The sequence below is a fragment of the Nerophis ophidion genome, linkage group LG18 (genome assembly GCF_033978795.1).
Source record: "Nerophis ophidion isolate RoL-2023_Sa linkage group LG18, RoL_Noph_v1.0, whole genome shotgun sequence".
Lineage (NCBI taxonomy): Eukaryota > Metazoa > Chordata > Actinopteri > Syngnathiformes > Syngnathidae > Nerophis > Nerophis ophidion.
Genome location: NC_084628.1, coordinates 28640414 through 28662402, shown reverse-complemented (window position 1 = coordinate 28662402; position 21989 = coordinate 28640414). Strand labels below are relative to the sequence as shown.

The window sequence follows — 21989 nt, the reverse complement described above, 5'->3', positions numbered from 1 at the left end:
CAGTGGCAGGTAGTGATGTGAGTGGTTAGTAGACAATGTGCAGTGGCAGGTGGGGATGTGAGTGGTCAGTAGACAAAGTGCAGTGGCAGGTAGTGATGTGAGTGGTCAGTAGACAATGTGCAGTGGCAGGTGGGGATGTGAGTGGTCAGTAGACAAAGTGCAGTGGCAGGTAGTGATGTGAGTGGTCAGTAGACAATGTGCAGTGGCAGGTAGTGATGTGAGTGGTTAGTAGACAAAGTGCAGTGGCAGGTGGTGATGTGAGTGGTCAGTAGACAATGTGCAGTGGCAGGTAGTGATGTGAGTGGTTCGTAGACAATGTGCAGTGGCAGGTGGTGATGTGAGTGGTTCGTAGACAATGTGAATGCTCACTTTTGCAGTGGTAGCCTTGCTTGATGACGCCCCACAGCTGCAACACACAGCACAACAAGTCATGTGACCGTGGCTCAGGCGCAAGCCAGGCAGACACGTGCACTCACAAATCCCCTGCAAGGGTCGCAGAAGGTGGGCCTCTTGTAGGTGGTCTCCTGGAAGTTGTGGCCGTCGTTGAAGTTGTAGCCCAGCTTGGCGCACACCGACATCCCCCGCATGAAGTAGGACCTCATCTCCTGCTGACTGATTTCACCCTGCCTGAGGGCCACAGGTGCAAGGTGTCATGCTAGGTGGTGGTGTTGGCCTGTATGGCGTCCTGAGTTCAGCACGTAGTGGAATTGCACGATAGAGACTTCAATTCTATGGCCAAAATATGGTGCTAATGGATGTTGACAGTGACGAGCACAATGTAGCATCCCCGCTAGCGGCTAACATCCCTATTCAGTCACTAATCCATCCATAAGCTGCTTCTTACAAGTATAAAACCCAAAACCAGTGATGTTAGCACGTTGTGTTTATGGTAAATGAAAACAAAATACACCCATCAATCCATCCATCCATTTTCTTCCGCTTATCCGAGGTATGGTTGCGGGGGCAGCATCCTAAGCAGAGAAGCCCAGGCTTCCCTCTCCCCAGCCACTTCATCCAGCTCCTCCTGGGGGAACCCGAGTCATTTCCACGCCAGCCGGGACACATAATCTTCCCAACGTGTCCTGGGTCTTCCCCGTGGTGTTCTACCGGTTGGATGTGCCCTAAACACCTCCCTAGGGAGGCGTTCGGGTGGAATCCTGACCAGATGCCTGAACCACCTCATCTGGCTCCTCTCGATGTGGAGGAGCAGCGGCTTTACTTTGAGCTCCTCCCGGATGACAGAGCTTTTCACCCTATCTTTAAGGGAGAGCCCCGCCACCCGGCGGAGGAAATTTATTACGGGAACCATGAACTCGGACTTGGAGGTGCTGATTCTCATCCCAGTCGCTTCACACTCGGCTGTGAACCGGTCCAGTGAGAGTTGAAGATTCTGGCCAGATGAAGCCATCAGGACCACATCAACTGCAAAAAGCAGAGACTTAATATTGCAGCCACCAAACCGGATCCCCTCAACGCCCTGACGTCCCTAGAAATTCTGTCCATAAAAGTTATGAACAGAATCAGTGATAAAGAGCAGCCCTGGTGGAGTCCAACACTCACTGGAAACGGGTCCGACTTACTGCCGGCAATTCGGACCAAGCTCTGACACTGATCATACTGGGAGCGGTCCGCCATAATCAGACAGTCCGATACCCCATACTCTCTGAGCGCACTCCACAGGACTTTCCGGGGGACGCAGTGGAATGCCTTTTCCAAGTCCATAAAGAACATGTAGACTGGTAGAAAAAAATTCCCATGCACCCTCAAGTACCCTGCCGAGAGTATAGAAGTGGTCCACAGTTCCACGACCAAGACGAAAGCCACACTGTTCCTCCTGAGTCCTAGGTTCAACTATCCGTCGTAGCCTCCTCTCCATACACCTGAATAGACCTTACTGGGAAGGCTGAGGAGTGTGATCCCACGATAGTTGGAACACACCCTCTGGTTCCCCTTCTTAAAGAGAGGAACCACCATCCTGGTCTGCCAATCCAGAGGTACCGCCCCCGATTTCCACGTGACGTTGCAGAGTCTTGTCAACCAAGACAGCCCCACAGCATCCAGAGCCTTAAGGAACTCCAGGCGGGTCTCAGAAAACCACTGTCGGTAACGACAGTTGGTCGCTACATCTGTAAGTGCTAGCTAAAACTCTACTATGCAAAGAAAAACCCATTTATCAACAACACCCATAAATGCTGCCGGCTTCGCTGGGCCTGAGCTCATCTAAGATGGACTGATGCAAAGTGGAAAAGTGTTCTGAGGTCTGACGAGTCCACATTTCACAGAGGAAAAAGAAACATCCGGTCTGTTCTCGGTGCAAAGTTGAAAAGCCAGCTTCTGTGATGGTATGGGTTAGGGCTGGGCGATATTGGCTTTTATTAATATCGCAATATTTTGTGAATGTGTGTGTGAATGGGTAAATGTGGAAGTAGTGTCAAAGCGCTTTGAGTACCTTGAAGGTAGAAAAGCGCTATAAAAGTACAACCCATTTATCATTTTAGGCCATATTGCGATATACGATATATATTACGATATTTTGCCTTGGCCTTGAATGAACACTTGATGCATATAATCGCAGCAGTATGATGATTCTATGTGTCTACATTAAAACATTCTTCTTCATACTGCATTAATATATACTCATTTTAAACTTTCATGCAGAGAGGGAAATCACAACTAAGTCAATTGACCAAAACTGTATTCATTAAATACTCTTCATTCTCTCACGGGTGACTTTTTAAATTAATAGTGTTGCTACCTTTTTGTAGTAACACTTCTGCATACTTTGCATATTGTTGTTGTCTGTTGAATATCTTCCCACTTGAAGCCAAACCGCCAGATGATAGATCCCCTACTCTTTATTCTGGGCATTTATTGTTATTCCTCCATTTGTGATCAGTTTCTCTTGTATTGTCACAAGCTCCGCTCCGCTCCGATGTGCTTGTACAACCTGCCTCAGCTAACGTTAGCCATGCTGCTACCTCTCTGCTTGGCGAGGGCGTATGACGCTAGACGCGCAACAGTATGTGACGTATGAAAGAAGGCGGGCTTGTTTTCCGTCTCTGTGAGAAGGAGACACGAGAAGGAGTGAGAAACGCCTGTTGTGTAATGCCAGCAGCTAAAAGCAACTCCACCTGCCTCAGCTAACGTTGCTAACGTTAGCATGCTAACGTTAGCTCTCGCAAGGGGGGAATGTCGCTAGACGCGCAACAGTATTTGACGCATGTAAGAAGGTGGGCTTGTTTTTTGTGAGAACATATAATCGAATATTACGATACAGTCATTTTCTATATCGCACAGAGACAAACCTGCGATATATCGTTTATATCGATGTATCGCCCAACCCTAGTATGGAGGTGTATTAGTGGCCAAGGCATGGGTAACATACACATTTGTGCAGGCAGCGTTATTGCTGAAAGGTACATACCGGTTCCAGAGCATGGGTGTCAAACTCTGGCCCGCGGGCCAAATGTGGCCCGCCGTGTAATTTAATTTGGCCCTTGAGGCAATATCAATTTAGCATTAGAGCTGGCCCGCCGGTGTTATACAGCGTCGATGCCGCTGTAACACCGCATTCACCGCTAATACTCATACTTGCCAACCCTCCTAATTTTCCCGGTAGACTCCTGAAGTTCAGTGCCCCTCCCAAAAATCTCCCGGGGCAACCATTCTACCGAATTTCTACCGATTTCCACCTGGACAACTATATTGGGGGCGTGCATTTAAGGCACTGCCTTTAGCGTTCTCTACAACCTGTCGTCGCGTCCGCTTTTCCTCCATACTAACAGCGTGTCACATGATATTTGTGGCTTTTACACACACACACACAAGTGAATGCAAGGCATACTTGGTCAACAGCCATACAGGTCACACTGAGGGTGGCCATAAAAACAACTTTAGCACTGTTATAAATATGCGCCACATTGTGAACCCACACCAAACAAGAATGACAAACACATTTTGGGTGAACATCCGAACATCTGGGTATTTGTTCTCACAACAGAACAAATACCCAGAATCCCTTGCAGCACTAACTCTTCCAGGAAACTTCCAGCAAACTGACCAATAACTAACGCGTTTTATTCATGCATTTTCTCTTGCTACTTCAAGGCTTGAATGTTTGCTTCATTCATTGTTATTTTATTTTCAAATTTACTATTAGCCTGTGGAAAAAAATTTGATATTTACCTCAGAAGATTGCAAATAGAAAAAAAGGCATTACATTTTTATTTAAATTTTATTTGATATACCATTGATATTTTTTAAATTATTATTATTATTATTATTTGAAACTGGATTTTGCATGTCACTAAAGTTATGTAAGCTTTTCTTGTTCAGTATTTAATGCAAAACTTGTTTGGGTCCCTATTAAAATGTTAATTTGTTCAACCTTGGCCCAGTCTGTATTTGAGTTTGACACCCTTGTTCTAGAGCAACGTATGTTGCCATCCTAGCAACATTATCATGGACGCCCCTGCTTATTTCAGCAAGACAATGCCAAGCCACGTGTTACAACAGCGTGGCTTCATAGTAAAAGAGTTGCCTGTATGTATTATTTTCGGGTCTCCCCATGTCTAGCATTAAAAGATTACAGTTGGTACAAAATGCGGCTGCTAGACTTTTGACAAGAACAAGAAAGTTTGATCACATTACGCCTGTACTGGCTCACCTGCACTGGCTTCCTGTGCACTTAAGATGTGACTTTAAGGTTTTACTACTTACGTATAAAATACTACACGGTCTAGCTCCATCTTATCTTGCCGATTGTATTGTACCATATGTCCCGGCAAGAAATCTGCGTTCAAAGGACTCCGGCTTATTAGTGATTCCCAAAGCCCAAAAAAAGTCTGCGGGCTATAGAGCATTTTCCGTTCGGGCTCCAGTACTCTGGAATGCCCTCCCGGTAACAGTTCGCGATGCCACCTCAGTAGAAGCATTTAAGTCTCACCTTAAAACTCATTTGTATACTCTAGCCTTTAAATAGACTCCCTTTTTAGACCAGTTGATCTGCCGTTTCTTTTCTTTTTCTTCCATGTCCCACTCTCCCGTGTGGAGGGGGTCCGGTCCGATCCGGTGGCCATGTACTGCTCGCCTGTGTATCGGCTGGGGACATCTCTGCGCTGCTGGTCCGCCTACGCTTGGGATGGTTTCCTGCTGGCTCCGCTGTGAACGGGACTCTCGCTGCTGTGTCTTGGATCCTCTTTGGACTGGACTCTCGCGACTGTGTTGTATCCATTGTGGATTGAACTTTCACAGTATCATGTTAGATCCGCTCGACATCCATTGCTTTCCTCCTCTCTAAGGTTCTCATAGTCATCATTGTCACCGACGTCCCACTGGGTCATTATTGTCACCAATGTCCCACTGGGTGTGAGTTTTCCTACCGAGGATGTCGTGGTGGTTTGTGCAGCCCTTTGAGACACTAGTGATTTAGGGCTATATAAGTAAACATTGATTGATTGATTGATAATCCAGACCTGTCTCTGATTGAAGATGTATGGCGCAATGTGAAGCCTAAAATACCACAAGGGAGACCCCGGACTGTTGAACAACTTAAGCTGTACATCAAGCAGGAATGGGAAAGAATTCCACTTCAAAAATGTGTCTCCTCAGTTCCCAAACGTTTACTGAGTGTTGGTAAAAATGCCCATGTGACAACTTTTTTGCGATGTGTGGCTGCCATCAAATTCTAAGTTCTTGACTATTTGCCCAAAAAAATATGTTTCTCAGTGTGAACATGGAATATCTTGTCTTTGCAGTCTAATTAATTGAATATACGTTGAAAAGGATTTGCAAATCATTGGATGCAGTTTTTATTTACCATTTACACAACGTGACAACTTCACTGCTTTTGGGTTTTGTATTAAATTAATGAAAATGTGTGAAACTGGAGCATAAGTTCCTTATAGTAAAGGAGCTGTTTGGATCTCTCGGTGAGGTGGCCAAATTGTCTGCATTACTTTATTTACAATAAATGTATCAATTATTGACGTTTACTAATCGATTTTATAATCGTCCATGTCCGAATTGCAATGCTTCTAAAATCGATTATTTCCCCACCTCTGCCTACTACACACTAGAAAAGGATACAAGAAGCCATATTAACCGCTAAACCGGAGCTCTTGAACAAAGGTGGGATAATCGATACAAATATCAACAAGTGCATTATCTGTATACAGCCGATAGTATGGTGATTAGATTGATAATTTTTATCATCACAAATTCTAGCAAAAATATGATTTGGTATATAAAACCTTTTCAAAACCGGTTACAGGTTACAAAAGGTCCACTTGGCTGCTGACCTATGACTTACACGCACCTATAACTTACACGCCTGAAAAGCATCATTTTATTTACAAACATCACAGAATGGGCTAGTCAATTTAATAAAATAAAACAAACCATTGCACCAATAAACGTGAGGATTTTTTTATGTTATTGAGACACAGTTTATACAAATTTGACACAAAAAGCACACACTCCATAGAGGTGAAATAAGTGTAAAGGGTAAAAAATGGGATTATGATGGTAAAACTGAATTGTATTGTTATTTAAATGTATTATTATTGTACTTGTGTCAATACTAATTTATATCCGTTTTTTTCACTATATATAAAGTTGAGTTGTACAAAAAAAAATACTATTTTTTAAACTATATTAAGTAGGGGTGTAACTGTACACAAAAATGTCGGTTCGGTACGTACCTCGGTTTAGAGGTCACGGTTCAGTTCATTTTTGGTACAGAAGAAAACAACAAAATATAAATGTTTTGGTTATTTATTTACTAAATTTGTAAACACTGGCTTTATCCTTTTACCATTGGGAACACTATAATAATTCTGCCCACGTTAATCAACATTAAACTGCCTCAAATTGTTGCTCAGATTAAATAAATTGACAAAAATTTTCTTCTACATATAAAAAAAATGCAACATTAAACAGTTCCAAGTCAACTCATCATGCTTAAATCATCACAGCATCCGGGAAGCCTGTAGTTGATTTTTATTATGTAAATGTTTTATTTTCATTATCATGTGATAGCAGGGACACTGCCATTCAAAGCTTTTCTGTCCGTAAAACACACGCACACACACGCATGCACACAGACACATACACACCGCTAAATGAGCTAACGTTACGCTAAAAGCTAATCAGCCTTCACCTCAAGCCAGAACTGCGAGCGAGTTGAGCTGCAGTATAAGTTTCTAGAACAGGGGTAGGGAACCTATGGCTATAGAGACAGATGCGGCTCTTTTGTTGACTGCATCTGGCTCTCAGATAAATCTTAGCTGACATTGCTTAACACGGTAAGTAATTAATAATTCCGCTGGTAATCACAGTGTTAAAAATAACCTTCAAATTATAAAACGTTCTCATGCATTTTAATCCAACAATCCGTATTCTATCACAACTGTTCAAGATGTCGCATTAATGGTAAGAAGTATTACATTTATTTTGGTTAACTATTAGAATAACAATTTTATTAAAAAGAATAAGAAACTTACTGTACTCTAAAAATGTTGGTCTTACTTAAAAATGCACGCATTTAGTTGTATTCAGTGTTAAAAAATATTATATGGCTCTCACAGAAATACATTTTGAAATATTTGGCTTTCATGGCTCTCTCAGCCAAAAAGGTTCCCAACCCCTGTTCTAGAAGGTCAACGGGCTCATAGTGATGTTAGTAGGAGTTGACTGGGAGGTGTTTGTTATCATTTGGGGAGAGTAAGCTACCTTATGCTCACCTGCTAAACACCTATCTGCTCGACGCTGAAGCATTTACTACATATTGAATACGCACTGCTGATTGGCTGTTACGGCTATATATGTAACCAATCAGATGGTTGTGTGGGTGGGACAATGCTGGGTGCTGAGACAGAGGCAAAAGAAGCAAAGCAGCTTGTTAAGACTTTAGCTTAGAAACTCGTTCGGTACATCGCCGTACCGAACCGAAACCCCCGTACCGAAACGGTTCAATACAAATACACGTACCGTTGCACCCCTAATATTAAGTAATGATGCAATTAATCGTGATTACAATATCAATGAAAAATAATGGTGATTAATTATTTTTGCCCTAATGGTCCAGTCCTAATATGGCAATAGTGCATACTTAGGGTCATATTTTAAGTACAGTATGTATCCTAAGTGACTTTTTTGTCACATATTTGACATGATTGACAAGTGGTGTCATGTGTGAGGCGTCACCTGTCAGTTTCATGCGTGCAGAAGGAGAAGGGGAAGTTGGCGGCGATCTTTTCAAAGTCTTCCAGCGAAATGAAGCCGTCCTGCTTGTGGTCGTAGTTCTTCATGATGGACTGAAGTGGGCGACAGAGCAAGCGCAGGCATGGGACCGGTTCTGCTTTGTCCTACCAGGTAATAGAGAAGTGAGAACCGCTACTCACATCCACCATCTGTTTGACGTGTTTGGATATGGTGTCGGGGTCCAGGCGATGCGTCACCCCTGACCCCCATTCTGCCACCACCGGTGCTTTCACTGGGGCGACGGGCTGCAGGGATCACAAGCCACCAAACAAATGAGACAGCTGCACCGCACTTTGATGTGGCAGAGTGACAGTTGTTCTCACGCAAGCGTGGAAATCACACGTTATTGCCACACATGCGGCACTTTCAATTCATGCTCTTTTGTTTTTGACTTACTTACTGGTCCACAAAGACTGTTTGAAACTACCCTCTGCACAAAAGTAGTCAAAATAGGAGCACTTTTCAAAAAAAATCGCAGTCCAAGATCCTCCATATCAGTGGTTCTCAAAAACAAGTACCACTTTAGAAAACTCTTGGCTCCAAGTACCACTGTAATGACCAACATTGAAATACAGTAGCGCAGTAGGCCTACATATTCATAAAAACTTTGCACATGTTTTGTTTAAAGGGGAACATTATCACCAGACCTAATGTAAGCGTCAATATATACCTTGATGTTGCAGAACAAAGACCATATATTTTTTTAACCGATTTCCGAACTTTAAATGGGTGAATTTTGGCAAATTAAACGCCTTTCTGTTTATGCCTCTCTGAGCGACGACGTCAGAACGTGACGTCGCATCGGTACTCAACGCCATTTTTCCCTACACATCAGACGCATCGAGTCAAATCAGCTCTGTTATTTTCATTTTTTTCGACTGTTTTCCGATACCTCGTTGGTGTGTTGTCGGAGGGTGTAACAACACTAACAGGGAGGGATTCAAGTTGATTTACGTAGAATGTGCATCGATTAGCACGGCATGGTAATCAGTGCTAACATGCTATTTAGGCTAGCTGTGTGTACATATTGCAGCATTATGCCTCATTTGTAGCTATATTTACATCTAACCTTTCCCTCCATCCACATTTAATACTAAACAAACACTTAGCAATCGACGGATTTAAGTTGCTCCAGTGTCAAGAGATGCAAAAGTCCCCCGTTTGTTTTTTACCGGCGATGCTACGACAGAGATGGCACAGAGATGGCAAAAATGTCTGGATATCGTGCGACACTCAAAGCAGATGCATTCCCAACGATAAAGTCAACGAAATCACAAAGGTGAGTGTTGTTGTTGTTATTGACTTATGTGCTAATCAGACATATTTGGTTGCGGCATGACTGCCAGCTAATCGATGCTAGCATGCTATTTAGGCTACCTGTATGTACATTTGAATCTATATTTACATCCAGCGTTTCCTTCCACCCACATTTAATGCGAAACAAACACTTACCAATCGACAGATTTAAGTTGATCCAGTATCAATGCGAAAGTCCTGATCGGTTGGTCTGCACATTTTACCGGCGATGCTAAAGCAAAGATGACTGAATAGCGTCAATAGCTATTCGCTCAATAGCTTCAGTTCCTTCTTCAATTTTGTTTTCGCTATCTGCCTCCATACTCCAACCATCCGTTTCAATACATGCGTAATCTGTTGAATCGCTTAAGCCGCTGAAATCCGAGTCTGAATCCGAGCTAATGTTGCTATATCTTGCTGTGCTATTCGCCATTGTTTGTATTGGAATCGCTATGTGACGTCACAGGGAAATGGACAGTGGCTTAAGCAAATAGCGAAAATCAAGCACTTTTAAGCTTTTTTTAGGGATATTCCAGGACAGGTAAAATTTGAAAAAAAAATCGAAAAATAAAATAAGCCACTGGGAACTGATTTTTATTGGTTTTAACCCTTCTGAAATTGTGATAATGTTCCGCTTTAACAAGTATATTTCATATTTTTGGCCACAGTTTGAACAGTGATACTGCGTTTGAATTTTGAATTTTATTTAATTAATCTGCTGTCTCCAACGACTGACTACAGAAATGCTAGTCAAAGATTGTCAAAGTGACAGGAGCGCTTTGCTATTTTTTGGAGTCCTTTGCAAAAATGCTCTTCAAAGATCCTTTATATCCCCGCAAGGACCTACTGAAAAAGATCTTCTCTATGACAGGGGCGCTCTGCTGTTTATAAGGATCGCCAAAAAAAAAAATCATCATATGATGGGTGCACCGCTGTTCAGTTTTTTTAGAATCTGCTACAAAACACCCTATCAAAGATCATGTATACTGTATGACAGAAGCACTCAGCAGCTACTGCAAAAATGCAAAACTTATTTTAATGACAAAACACTGTTGGTGTTTTTAAGGAGAGACTGCAGAAATGTTTGTCAAATGTTCTCTACATGACGAGAGAGCTTGGCCATTTTTTGGAATATACTGCAAACATCCTCGTCAAAGATCCTCTACATGACAGGGATAATATGTTGTTTGAAGGAAGAACTGCCAAAATGCAGATCAAAGATCCTCTATATAATGAGTGTGCTGCTGTTTTTAAGGATATGGTCAAAACACTTTTCAAGGATCCTCTTTTTGATTTGATTTCTTTTCCTTCAGAAAATCTGCTGTTAAAGACCTCCTGCAAAAATCTTTAGTCACAGATCGTCTGTATGATGGGAGCACTCTGCGGTTTTTTTTAGGATCTCCTGGGAAACAATTATCAAAGATCCTGTATATGACAGGAGCATTTAGCTGTTTTTAGGGACCTAGTACAGAAATTCTAGTCAAAGATTTTTGAAATGACAGTAGTGTTTTGCTATTTTGGTGTGTCAAAGATCCTCTATATCAGGGGTCACCAATCTTTTTGAAACCAAGAGCTACTTCTTGGGTACTAATTAATGCAAAGGGCTACCAGTTTGATACACACTTAAATAAATTGCCAGAAAAAGCCAATTTGCTCAATTTACCTTTAATAAATAAATCTACAGTATATGTATAAAAAAATGGGGATTTCGGTCTGTCATTCCGTCGTACATTTTTTTCCTTTTACGGAAGGTTTTTTGTACAGAATAAATAATGAAAAAAAACACTTAATTGAACGATTAAAAAGAGGAGAAACCACGAAAAAAATGAAAATTAAATTTTGAAACAAAGTTTATGTTCAATTTCGACTCTTTAAAATTCAAAATTCAACCGAAAAAAATGAAGAGGAAAAACTAGCTAATTCAAATATTTTTGAAAAAATTTAAAAATAATTTACGAAACATCATTAGTCATTTTTCCTGATTAAGATTAATTTTTGAATTTTGATGACATGTTTTAAATAGGTTAAAATCCAATCTGCACTTTGTTAGAATATATAACAAATTGTACCAAGCTATATTTCTAACAAAGACAAATCATTATTTCTTCTAAATTTTCCAGAACAAATTTTTTTAAAGAAATTCAAAAGACTTTGAAATAAGATTTAAATTTGATTCTACAGATTTTCTAGAGTTTCCAGAATATTTTTGGGGAATTTTAATCATAATAAGTTTGAAGAAATATTTCACAAATATTCGTCTTCAAAAAAAACAGAAGCTAAAATTAAATTAAAAAGTATTTATTATTCATTACAATTAAAAAAAAATACTTGAACATTGATTTAAATTGTCAGGAAAGAAGAGGAAGGAATTTAAAAGGTAAAAAGGTTTATGTGTTCAAAAATCCCAAAATCATTTTTAAGGTTGTGTTTTTTCTCTAAAATTGTCTTTCTGAAAGTTATAGGAAGCAAAGAAATTAATTTATTTAAACAAGTGAAGACCAAGTCTTTAAAATATTTTCTTGGATTTTCAAATTCTATTTGAGTTTTGTCTCTCTTTGAATTAAAAATGTCAAGCAAATAGAGACCAGCTTGCTAGTAAATAAATAAAATTAAAAAAATAGAGGCAGCTCACTGGTAAGTGATGCTATTTGAGCTATTTTTAGAACAGGCCAGCGGGCGACTCATCTGGTCCTTACGGGCTACCTGGTGCCCGCGGGCACCGCGTTGGTGCCCCCTGCTCTATATATTCAGAGTGCACTGCTGTTTTTAAGGATCTCTTCATAAACACCTTTCAAGGATCCATTATTTGATCCGAGTGCTGTGTTGTTTTTAAAATCTACTGGGGAAAAAACAATTGTCAGACATCCTGTATAAGACCGGAGCAATCTGCTGTTTTTAACGACCTATTGCTGAAAAGCTCGTCAAAGATTCTTGATATGAAAGGAGTGTTTTGGTGGTTATTGGAACCCTCTATATGATAGGAGCACTCTGCTGTTTTTTAGGATCTCTTGGGAAACAATTGCCAAAGATCCTGTATATAATAGGAGCATTCTGCTCTTTTTAAAGACCTTCTGCAGAAATAGTAGTCAAAGATTTACGAAAAAAAGAGTGTTTTGCTATTTTTGGGGGTCAAAAATCCTCTATATAGACCAGGGGTGTCAAACTCAAATACAGAGTGGGCCAAAATTTTAAACGGAACAAAGCCGCGGGCCAAGGTTGAACAAATTAACCTTTTAATAAGGACCCAAACAAGTTTTGCATTGAATATTGAACAAGCAAGGCTTATATAACTTTAGTGACATGCAAAATCCAGTTTCAAATAATAATAATAATAATTAAAAAAATATCAATGGCATCCATCCATCCATCCATTTTCTACCGCTTATTCCCTTTCGGGGTCGCGGGGGGTGCTGGCGCCTATCTCAGCTACAATCGGGCGGAAGGCGGGGTACACCCTGCACAAGTCGCCACCTCATCACAGGGCCATCACAGATAGACAGACAACATTCACACTCGCATTCACACACTAGGGCCAATTTAGTGTTGCCAATCAACCTATCCCCAGGTGCATGTCTTTGGAAGTGGGAGGAAGCCGGAGTACCCGGAGGGAACCCACGCATTCACGGGGAGAACATGCAAACTCCACACAGAAAGATCCCGAGCCTGGATTTGAACCCAGGACTGCAGGAACTTCGTATTGTGAGTCAGACGCACTATGCCTTTTTTTCTATTTGCAATCTTCTGAGGTAAATATCATTTTTTTTCCACAGGCTAATAATGCATTTGAAAATAAAATAACAATAATGAATGAACCAAACATTCAAGCATTGAAGTAGCAAGAGAAAATGCATGAATAAAACGTTACTTATTGGTCAGTTTGCTGGAAGTTTCCCGGAAGAGTTAGTGCTGCAATGGGTTCTGGGTATTTGTTCTGTTGTGTTACGGTGCAGCTGTTCACCCAAAATGTGTTTGGTGTGGGTTCACAGTGTGGCGCATATTGGTTACAGTGCTAAAGTTGTTTATACGGCCACCCTCTGTGTGACCTGTATGGCTGTTGACCAAGTATGCCTTGCATTCACTTGTGTGTGTGTGTGTAAAAGCCACAAATATTATGTGACACGCTGTTAGTATGGAGGAAAAGCGGACGTGACGACAGGTTGTAGAGAACGCTGAAGGCAGTGCCTTAAATGCACGCCCCCAATATAGTTGTCCAGGTGGAAATATGTAGAAATTTGGGAGAATGGTTGCCCCGGGAGATTTTTGGGAGGGGCACTGAACTTCGGGAGTCTACCGGTAAAATTAGGAGGGTTGGCAAGTATGAGTATTAGCGGTGAATGCGGTGTTACAGCGGCACCGACGCTGTATAACATCGGCGGGCCAGCTCTAATGCTAAATTGATATTGCCTCAAGGGCCAAATTAAATTACACGGCGGGCCAGAGTTTGACACCCATGATATAGACCAGGGGTGTCAAACTCAAATACAGAGTGGGCCAAAATTTAAAACTGAACGAAGCCGCGGGCCAAGGTTGAACAAATTCTTTCTTTTCTTTTCTTAGTTTATTTCGAACATGACATACATACAACATTATACATCAGTTAAATTCATCATTTCGCAATACACAATACATCATGTCCGAAAAGGAGTAGGAAGAAGCAAAGCTTATTTAATCCTACCCCTTTTCCACTTCAGAGCGCCCACAATATATACAATTATTCACTGACCTTCTTTACAGCAAAATAGCAAAATGACATCTATGAGTGATTAACACAGCAGTTTTCTAACATGTACTTAATTATTTCAGTCATTATTAACATACTAAGATGAAGAATATCTTATTTTCAATAAGTTTGAAAGTGTTTCTCATAGTACTTCTTCTTTGTACTTTGTAAGCACTATTCATTCAAACATCCTCTTAAACTGGCTCATATCAGTGCAATGTTTAACTTCTTTACTTAATCCATTCCATAATTTAATTCCACATACTGATATGCTAAAAGTTTTAAGTGTTTTACGGGCATACAAATGTTTTAAGTTAGATTTTCCTCTAAGGTTATATTTCTCCTCTTTAGTTGAGAAGAATTGTTGTTCATTCTTTGATAGCAGGTTATAATAAACTTCCAGCAAAATTAACCTTTTAATAGGGAACCAAACAAGTTTTGCAATGAATATTGAACAAGCAAGGCTTAAATAGGGCAGCACGGTGGACCAGGGGTTAGTGCATCTGCCTCACAATACAAAGGTCCTGAGTAATCCTGGGTTCAATCCCGGGCTCGGGATCTTTCTGTGTGGAGTTTGCATGTTCTCCCCGTGACTGCGTGGGTTCCCTCCGGGTACTCCGGCTTCCTCCCATAGAACAGGCAGAGCTTATATAATGTGATAGTGCAAAATCAACTTTCAAAAAACAAACGAAAAAACATCAGTGGTATATCAAATAAAACCTAATTTAAAAAATGAATGCCTCTTTTCTATTTGCAGCCTTCTGAGGTAAATATCAACATTAACTTTTTCCGCAGGCTAATAAATTCGCAAATAAAATAAAAATTAGGTGGGCGGGGTTTGGTGGTAGCGGGGGGTGTATATTGTAGCATTCCGGAAGAGTTAGTGCTGCAAGGGGTCCTGGGTATTTGTTCTGTTGGGTTTATGTTGTGTTAGGGTGCGGGTGTTCTCCCGAAATGTGTTTTGTCATTCTTGTTTGGTGTGGGTTCACAGTGTGGCGCGTATTTGTAACAATGTTAAAGTTGTTTGTGCGGCCACCCTCAGTGTGACCTGTATGGCTGTTGACCAAGTATGTGTGTGTGTGAAAGCCGCATATATTATGCGACTTGGCCAGCACGCTGTTTATATGGAGGAAAAGAGGACGTGACGGCATGTTGTAGAGGACAGTGCCTTTAAGGCACGCTCCCAATATTGTTGTCCGGGTGGAAATCGGGAGAATGGTTGCCCAGGGAGATTTTCGGGTAGGGCACTAAACTTCGGGAGTCTCCCGAGAAAATCGGGAGTATCAGCGGTGAATGTGGTGTTACCGGTGGGCCAGCTCTAATGTTAATTTGATATTGCCTCAAGGGCCAAATGAAATTAAACGGTGGGCCAAATTTGGCCCGCGGGCCAGAGTTTGACACCCATGATATAGACAGTCAGAGTACTGTAGTTTTTGTGCAGACCTAAGTCAGGCTGGCACTATAAATTGCACGGATGATTGGAAGTATATGATGCATGTTGTATTGTTGAGTGACTGACCTGGATCCTGGGGTTCTTGGGTTCCTTGGTGTAAGAAAGTTCATAGATCTGGTCCTCGGTGTAGTAGAGATCTAGAGAGAGCTGAAGCATTAAAAGACATCATTGGAGGCGTCCCTGCGGCAGACTCCCGGCAGAGTGGGCGGGCGTGGTCCTACCGTCAGCAGATGCAGGAGGTCCTTGTTGGCCTCGAAGGGCGGCGTGCGGCCGTGCAGTGCGAGCAGCTCGTTGATGTTGCAGTAGAGGTGCTGCAGCTTGCTCAGGTTGATCTTGTCCTCGTCCACGTAGTCGGGCAGCGCCTCGTTGAGGGAGATCAGGTCCTTGAGGTGCACGCCCAGGATGGGCACCTTGAAGCCAGCGCACTCGCTGTAGACCCGCCGGTAGTTGCTGTAGTTGCTGCGTGACGACAGCAGATCTGTCATCTCACTCAGGGCCTGGCAGGACCGTGGAGGACCAACAACATCATGACACAACAAGCACGGGTTCTGTCTGCATCGTTGTGGATCATGCGACGGCGGTCTTTGGCGAGCACGGCAGGTGTACCCGGTTGGAGCTGGTTAGTTCAGTTGGAGCTCGCCAGAGAGAACAACCAAAACCGCCGGAGGGTTTGCGTTGCCTGGGGAGAACCTTAGAATACCTTGGTGACGTCAGGAGGCAGCAGGTTGTACGTGTCTTTGAGGCGGAAGATGGAGCTGTGGCAGAGGCCACCGGTGACGGCCATCAGTGTGTTGAAGTTCTGCAGACCTCGAAGTCTCTGAGCACAAACAAACAATGAACAAGCCAGCAAAGAAGCAAGCAAAGCAGGCTTGGGGTCTGGGTTTGGGTTATTTGTTTGGTTACTTGGTTTGAGTTCTTAGTTCGGGTTATTTGTTTGGTCTCTTGGTTTGAGTTCTTAGTTTTGTTTTTTTGTTTGGTTTCTTAGTTTTTAGTTCCTGGTTTGGGTTATTTTTTTGGTTTCATGGGTTGAGTTCTTAGTTTGGGTTATTCGTTTGGTTTATTGGTTTGAGTTCTTAGTTTGGGTTATTTGTTTTGTTTCTTAGTTTTGTGTTCCTGGTCTGGGTTATTTTTTTTGTTTCTTGGGTTGAGTTCTTAGTTTAGGTTCTTTGTTTAGGTTCTTAGTTTGGTTTATTTGTTTGGTTTCTTGGTTTGAGTTCTTAGTTTGGGTTATTTGTTTGGTTTCTTGGTTTGAGTTCTTAGTTTAGGTTAGTTGTCTGGTCAGTTTGAATTCTTAGTTTGGGTTAGTTGTCTGGTTTCTTGGTTTAAGTTCGTAGTTTGGGTTCTTAGTTTGGGTTATTTGTTTGGTTTCTTGGTTTGAGTTTTTAGTTTGGGTTATTTGTCTGGTTTCTTGGTTTGTGTTGTTAGTTTGGATTCTTGGTTTGGGTTATTTGTTTGGTCTCTTGGTTTGAGTTCTTAGTTTTGTTTTTTTGTTTGGTTTCTTAGTTTTTAGTTCCTGGTTTGGGTTATTTTTTTGGTTTCTTGGGTTGAGTTCTTACTTTGGGTTATTAGTTTGGTTTATTGGTTTGAGTTCTTAGTTTGGGTTATTTGTTTTGTTTCTTAGTTTTGTGTTCCTGGTCTGGGTTATTTTTTTGGTTTCTTGGGTTGAGTTCTTAGTTTAGGTTCTTTGTTTAGGTTCTTAGTTTGGTTTATTTGTTTGGTTTCTTGTTTTGAGTTCTTAGTTTGGGTTATTTGTTTGGTTTCTTGGTTTGAGTTCTTAGTTTGGGTTAGTTGTCTGGTCAGTTTGAATTCTTAGTTTGGGTTAGTTGTCTGGTTTCTTGGTTTGAGTTTGTAGTTTAGGTTCTTAGTTTGGGTTATTTGTTTGGTTTCTTCGTTTGAGTTCTTAGTTTGGGTTATTTGTTTGGTTTCTTGGTTTGAGTTCTTAGTTTGGGTTATTTGTTTGGTTTCTTGGTTTGAGTCCATAGTTTGGGTTATTTGTTTGGTTTCCTGGTTTGAGTTGTTAGTTTGCGTTTTTAGTTGGGTTTCTTGGTCTGGGTACTTTTATTGGGTTCTTGTTGTACCTGAGCCACATGGATGAACTTGGTGAAGACCTCTGCCCTCTGCTGGGCCGTGTGCCTGCTGAGGATCATCAGCTGGACCCACTGGGACACGCCGTTGCACATCATGACCGAGCGCTCCAGCGCCGGGTTGTCCCTCACCGAGCCTCGTACCACGTAGCTGCGGTAGTCCAGGAACTGACCGGCCAATCAGAGAGCGCACCTTGTCAACAAGACAAATGGTTAAACAGTCAAAGCTGAGCTCACCGTAACATTGCAGAAGTTTTTGAACTCCAAGTAGCTGAGGTGCTCGGCCATCTCATCCGCCTCCATGTGGTCGAAGATGAGGGACACCTTCCTCTTTTTCACTGAGGGCGAAGGGGCCTGTGACACGTTGGCGTGAGGGCTTCTGGGGAAAAAAACGACAACGTTGTCATCCATCTTCTATTTGCTTATTTTGTTTAGGGTCACAAAGGAGCAGGAACCTATACCACCTGACTTTAAACATCAAAGTACATTTTGTCATTGTTAATTCCAAAGTGTTTTTTTTAGCATGTTGGTTTTCAGCTTCTAATAGGCTTTTTTCAGTAAACGTCAAAGGTGATTGTGTTTTGAAAATCCAATAAACCAACACATGCATTTTTCAAAAAAAACAAAGCAACCGTAGTGTTTTTATGAACACCGAAGACAAGGTAGCTATCGATGAAGCTAACATTGTAGTTCAAATCCAAGACAATATAGTGCGCGGAGAACCTAAGTGCAGTTTTGCCAACACTAAAGACAATTTAGAAACTAGCTAAGCCAAGGTGAACATCTAACATAAACATCAAGTCTGCAGTCTCAAATGGACTTAACGTATCGTGTTTTAAAAAGCTAATAATTTAGTACCCAGCGTATGCATTTGACGAAAAAAAAATTATTTTCCCGACTCTTCAATGAACCCAACATGTGTTTTTTAAACACTGAAGACAATTTACAAATCAAGTAGGTAATCTAAGGTATGTTCTCTCAAAGACAAGTCAGTGTATTAACAGAGGTGGGTAGTAACGCACTACATTTACTCCGTTACATCTACTTGAGTAACTTTTGGAATAAATTGTACTTTTAAGAGTAGTTTTAATGCAACATACTTTTACTTTTACTTGAGTATATTGATAGAGAAGAAACGCTACTTTTACTCCGCTCCATTTATCTACATTTAGCTCGCTACTCGCTACTGATTTTTATCGATCTGTTATTGCACGTTTCGTTTGTTTTGGTTTGTCAGACAGACCTTCAAAGTAGGATCCATCACATGCCTGCGTTTCACCAATCAAATGCAGTCATTGGTGACGTTTGACTCTGTTTCACCAATCAAACACAGCCAGGCGGTCACATGATTAACTGCACACTTTTTTTTTTTTTTTATAAACCATCCATCCATCCATTTCCTACCGCTTATTCCCTTTCGGGGTCACGGGGGGCGCTGGCGCCTATCTCAGCTACAATCGGGCGGGATATTCTAATAAACCTTTACTTATAAATTTCAACATTTACAAACAGTTGAAAATAATAATCAAAGTAAGTACAAAAACAGTACAAAACAGCATAAAAACCGTACAAAACAGCGCCAGGGGGTTGTAAATTCAAAGTAACTAAAATAGAATGCAAAAAATATATGTATACAGTATATATAAAATAAACAAAGTTCAAAGCCGTAGGCTCACTCAATCTCAGTAAATAACTTAAATTTGGAACACAGCATCATCGTTTTCACAGCTTTTTGGTTGTTAGAGGTAGAGTGTTTTAATGTAAAGTTCAAAATCTTTTTTAAAGGCACAAAAAACAGGTTGGGTATTGAGAAACTTACTATTATGAATATAAAACTTAGTCAATAGAGGTAAAATAAAGGTAAAATTCATTTTCAAATTTTTTTTTCAATACAGTGTAAAACCAAATATATATTATTTAATATATATTACTGTTTTGGTTGCTTAAGAGATATTCCTGGCTGTGAATTTTTTCATTGCTATTTTCATGTTTTTGTGCATTACTTGTTGCCGTCATCATAAAGCGAACAGGTTACTAATCAGTTACTCAGTACTTGAGTAGTTTTTTCACAACATACTTTTATTTAGGTGACTACTCCTTACTTTTACTTGAGTAATACATCTCTAAAGTAAAAGTAGTCTTACTTGAGTACAATTCCTGGCTACTCTACCCACCTCTGTGTATTAATATAGCATATGTGTTTGGTTCGCATCTAAGATCGTTTTTCGCTTCTAATTTTGAACGTGTTTTTTTCGTTATCAGAGATGATCAAGAGTGTTGAATGAACCTAACGTAACGCCTTTTTGTTCAAATCAAAGCGCTCAGTGTAACATTAAAGACAATGGTTTTCGTTCAAATCAATGAATGACTTGCGCAGGGAACGCACCTTAAGGGTATAGAATTTGGTACTTTTAAAGGTACCAACCAATCCGTCTGTACTACTGAGTCCCGATTCAATGAAACGGCAGCAGTCAAGCACTTGGCGTAAAAACTGCCTGTAGGTAATGTTGTATTTATATAAAGTCAAACAAGTAAGGCTCCGCTTTTCAAAAAGCGCTATATCCTTTCGCTAATTTGCTACTGATTAGCATTAGGGATTTTACATGAATACCTTGCACGACTCAAAAGACAAAACTGGCACATTTAACTTAATGGCAAAGACTACTTCCCGACAAACTGAAAGGAATGAACCTAACGTAGTGTTTAGTGCAACGGTGAACGGCTGGTTGAAGTCTTCAGTGACTAACACGTGACGAAGAGAGAACCCACACAAGAACGAGGACTCCGCAAAGTGAGGAGCACCTTCTGGTTGCGAGGCGACAACAGAATGTGGATTTAAAGGTGAGGCCTTATGAAAGCTTAGGAGAGAAAAAGCTCACAAGCAGGAGGTGTCGATGAGCTGCGTCTCCTCCCCGTCAGAGCGGACCAGCGCCCACAGGTCCCCCATGGTCTGCTCCAGGAGGGGGTCGGCCTCAAACACGGCAGGGAACTGGCTGATCCAGGCCCTGTTCAGCGCGCGTGGAACAGAGCGTGTTTAGTAAGCACAAGCACGCCGGGAGAACCAGTTCTGTCAGTCAGACTCACCTGACCAGGTGGCAGACCTGACTCCGCCTCAGTCCTCTTTTGTCGGGCGGGCAGTCCTTGTACGTGAGAGACGAGTCAAGGAGCAGAATGTGGGTCAACTTTACAGTACTCGGCCGGAGAGTAGGACAAAGGCATCTAACTCTGATTACAGGAGCAGGGCAGGATATGAGGCCAGGAGCTTCTGGGCGAAGGTCTGGGACGGGACCACCCAGCTGTGCATCATCAGGGTCATGTGGACCACTTGGGAGCCTCGGGGGCTGCATACCTTTCCCTCACAGTCTGCGGGTGCAACACAGGACCATTAGGGATAAAGAACTTATTTTTGGATTGGGTGGAAGGATCATCAAGTAGGATTAATGCGGGAAACAGTCATCCATTATGCATCCATTCACACTCATGAAATCATCACTTTAGCAGACTTCATATTTTAAGGTCAAGGCATTAAAGGAGGGCTCATATTATATATATATATATATATATATATATATATATATATATATATATACACATGCACATATATATATTTATATACATGCATGCATATATATACATATATATATATGTATATATATATATATATACATATATATATATATTAGTGTGTGTATGTATGTATATATATATATATATATATATATATATATATATATATATATATATATATACATATATATATGTCTTGATTGGATTATCCAGAGAATAGTGCTCGATACCGTGGTAGAGCGCAATATGTAGGTGTGGGAAAAATCACAAGACTACTTCATCTCTACAGAACTGTTTCATGAGGTGTTCCCTCAATCATCAGGAGATTCTCCTGATGATTGAGGGAACTCCTCATGAAACAGTTCTGTAGAGATGAAGTAGTCTTGTGATTTTTCCCACACCTACATATATATATATATATATATATATATATATGTATAAATATATATATTACAGTGAAAAAAATAAGTATTTGAACACCCTGCTATTTTGCAAGTTATCCCACTTAGAAATCATGGAGGGGTCTGAAATGTTCACGGTAGGTGCGTGTCCACTGTATGAGAGATAACCTAAAAAGAAAAATCCAGAACTCACAATCTATGATTTT

General features: G+C 41.0%; 1 protein-coding gene across 4 annotated transcripts in view; it reads right to left on the bottom strand.

Moving 5' to 3' along the window:
• Positions 1-21989, bottom strand: part of rasgrp4 (RAS guanyl releasing protein 4) — a 65593-nt gene that overhangs the window by 19638 nt on the left and 23966 nt on the right. The window contains exons 3-14 of one of the 4 annotated variants that reach the window (XM_061877910.1): positions 21067-21178; positions 20900-20962; positions 20695-20820; positions 18053-18194; positions 17810-17983; positions 16432-16548; positions 15953-16228; positions 15798-15878; positions 8403-8507; positions 8206-8315; positions 477-627; positions 370-406 (exon numbers count right to left, since the gene is read on the bottom strand). In XM_061877910.1, the coding sequence (XP_061733894.1) occupies positions 370-406; positions 477-627; positions 8206-8315; positions 8403-8507; positions 15798-15878; positions 15953-16228; positions 16432-16548; positions 17810-17983; positions 18053-18194; positions 20695-20820; positions 20900-20962; positions 21067-21178 (1494 nt within the window). Of the gene's footprint in view, positions 1-369; positions 407-476; positions 628-8205; positions 8316-8402; positions 8508-15797; positions 15879-15952; positions 16229-16431; positions 16549-17809; positions 17984-18052; positions 18195-20694; positions 20821-20899; positions 21179-21989 lie in introns of all 4 variants that reach the window. The other 3 variants (XM_061877909.1, XM_061877908.1, XM_061877907.1) reach the window with 3 other exon arrangements.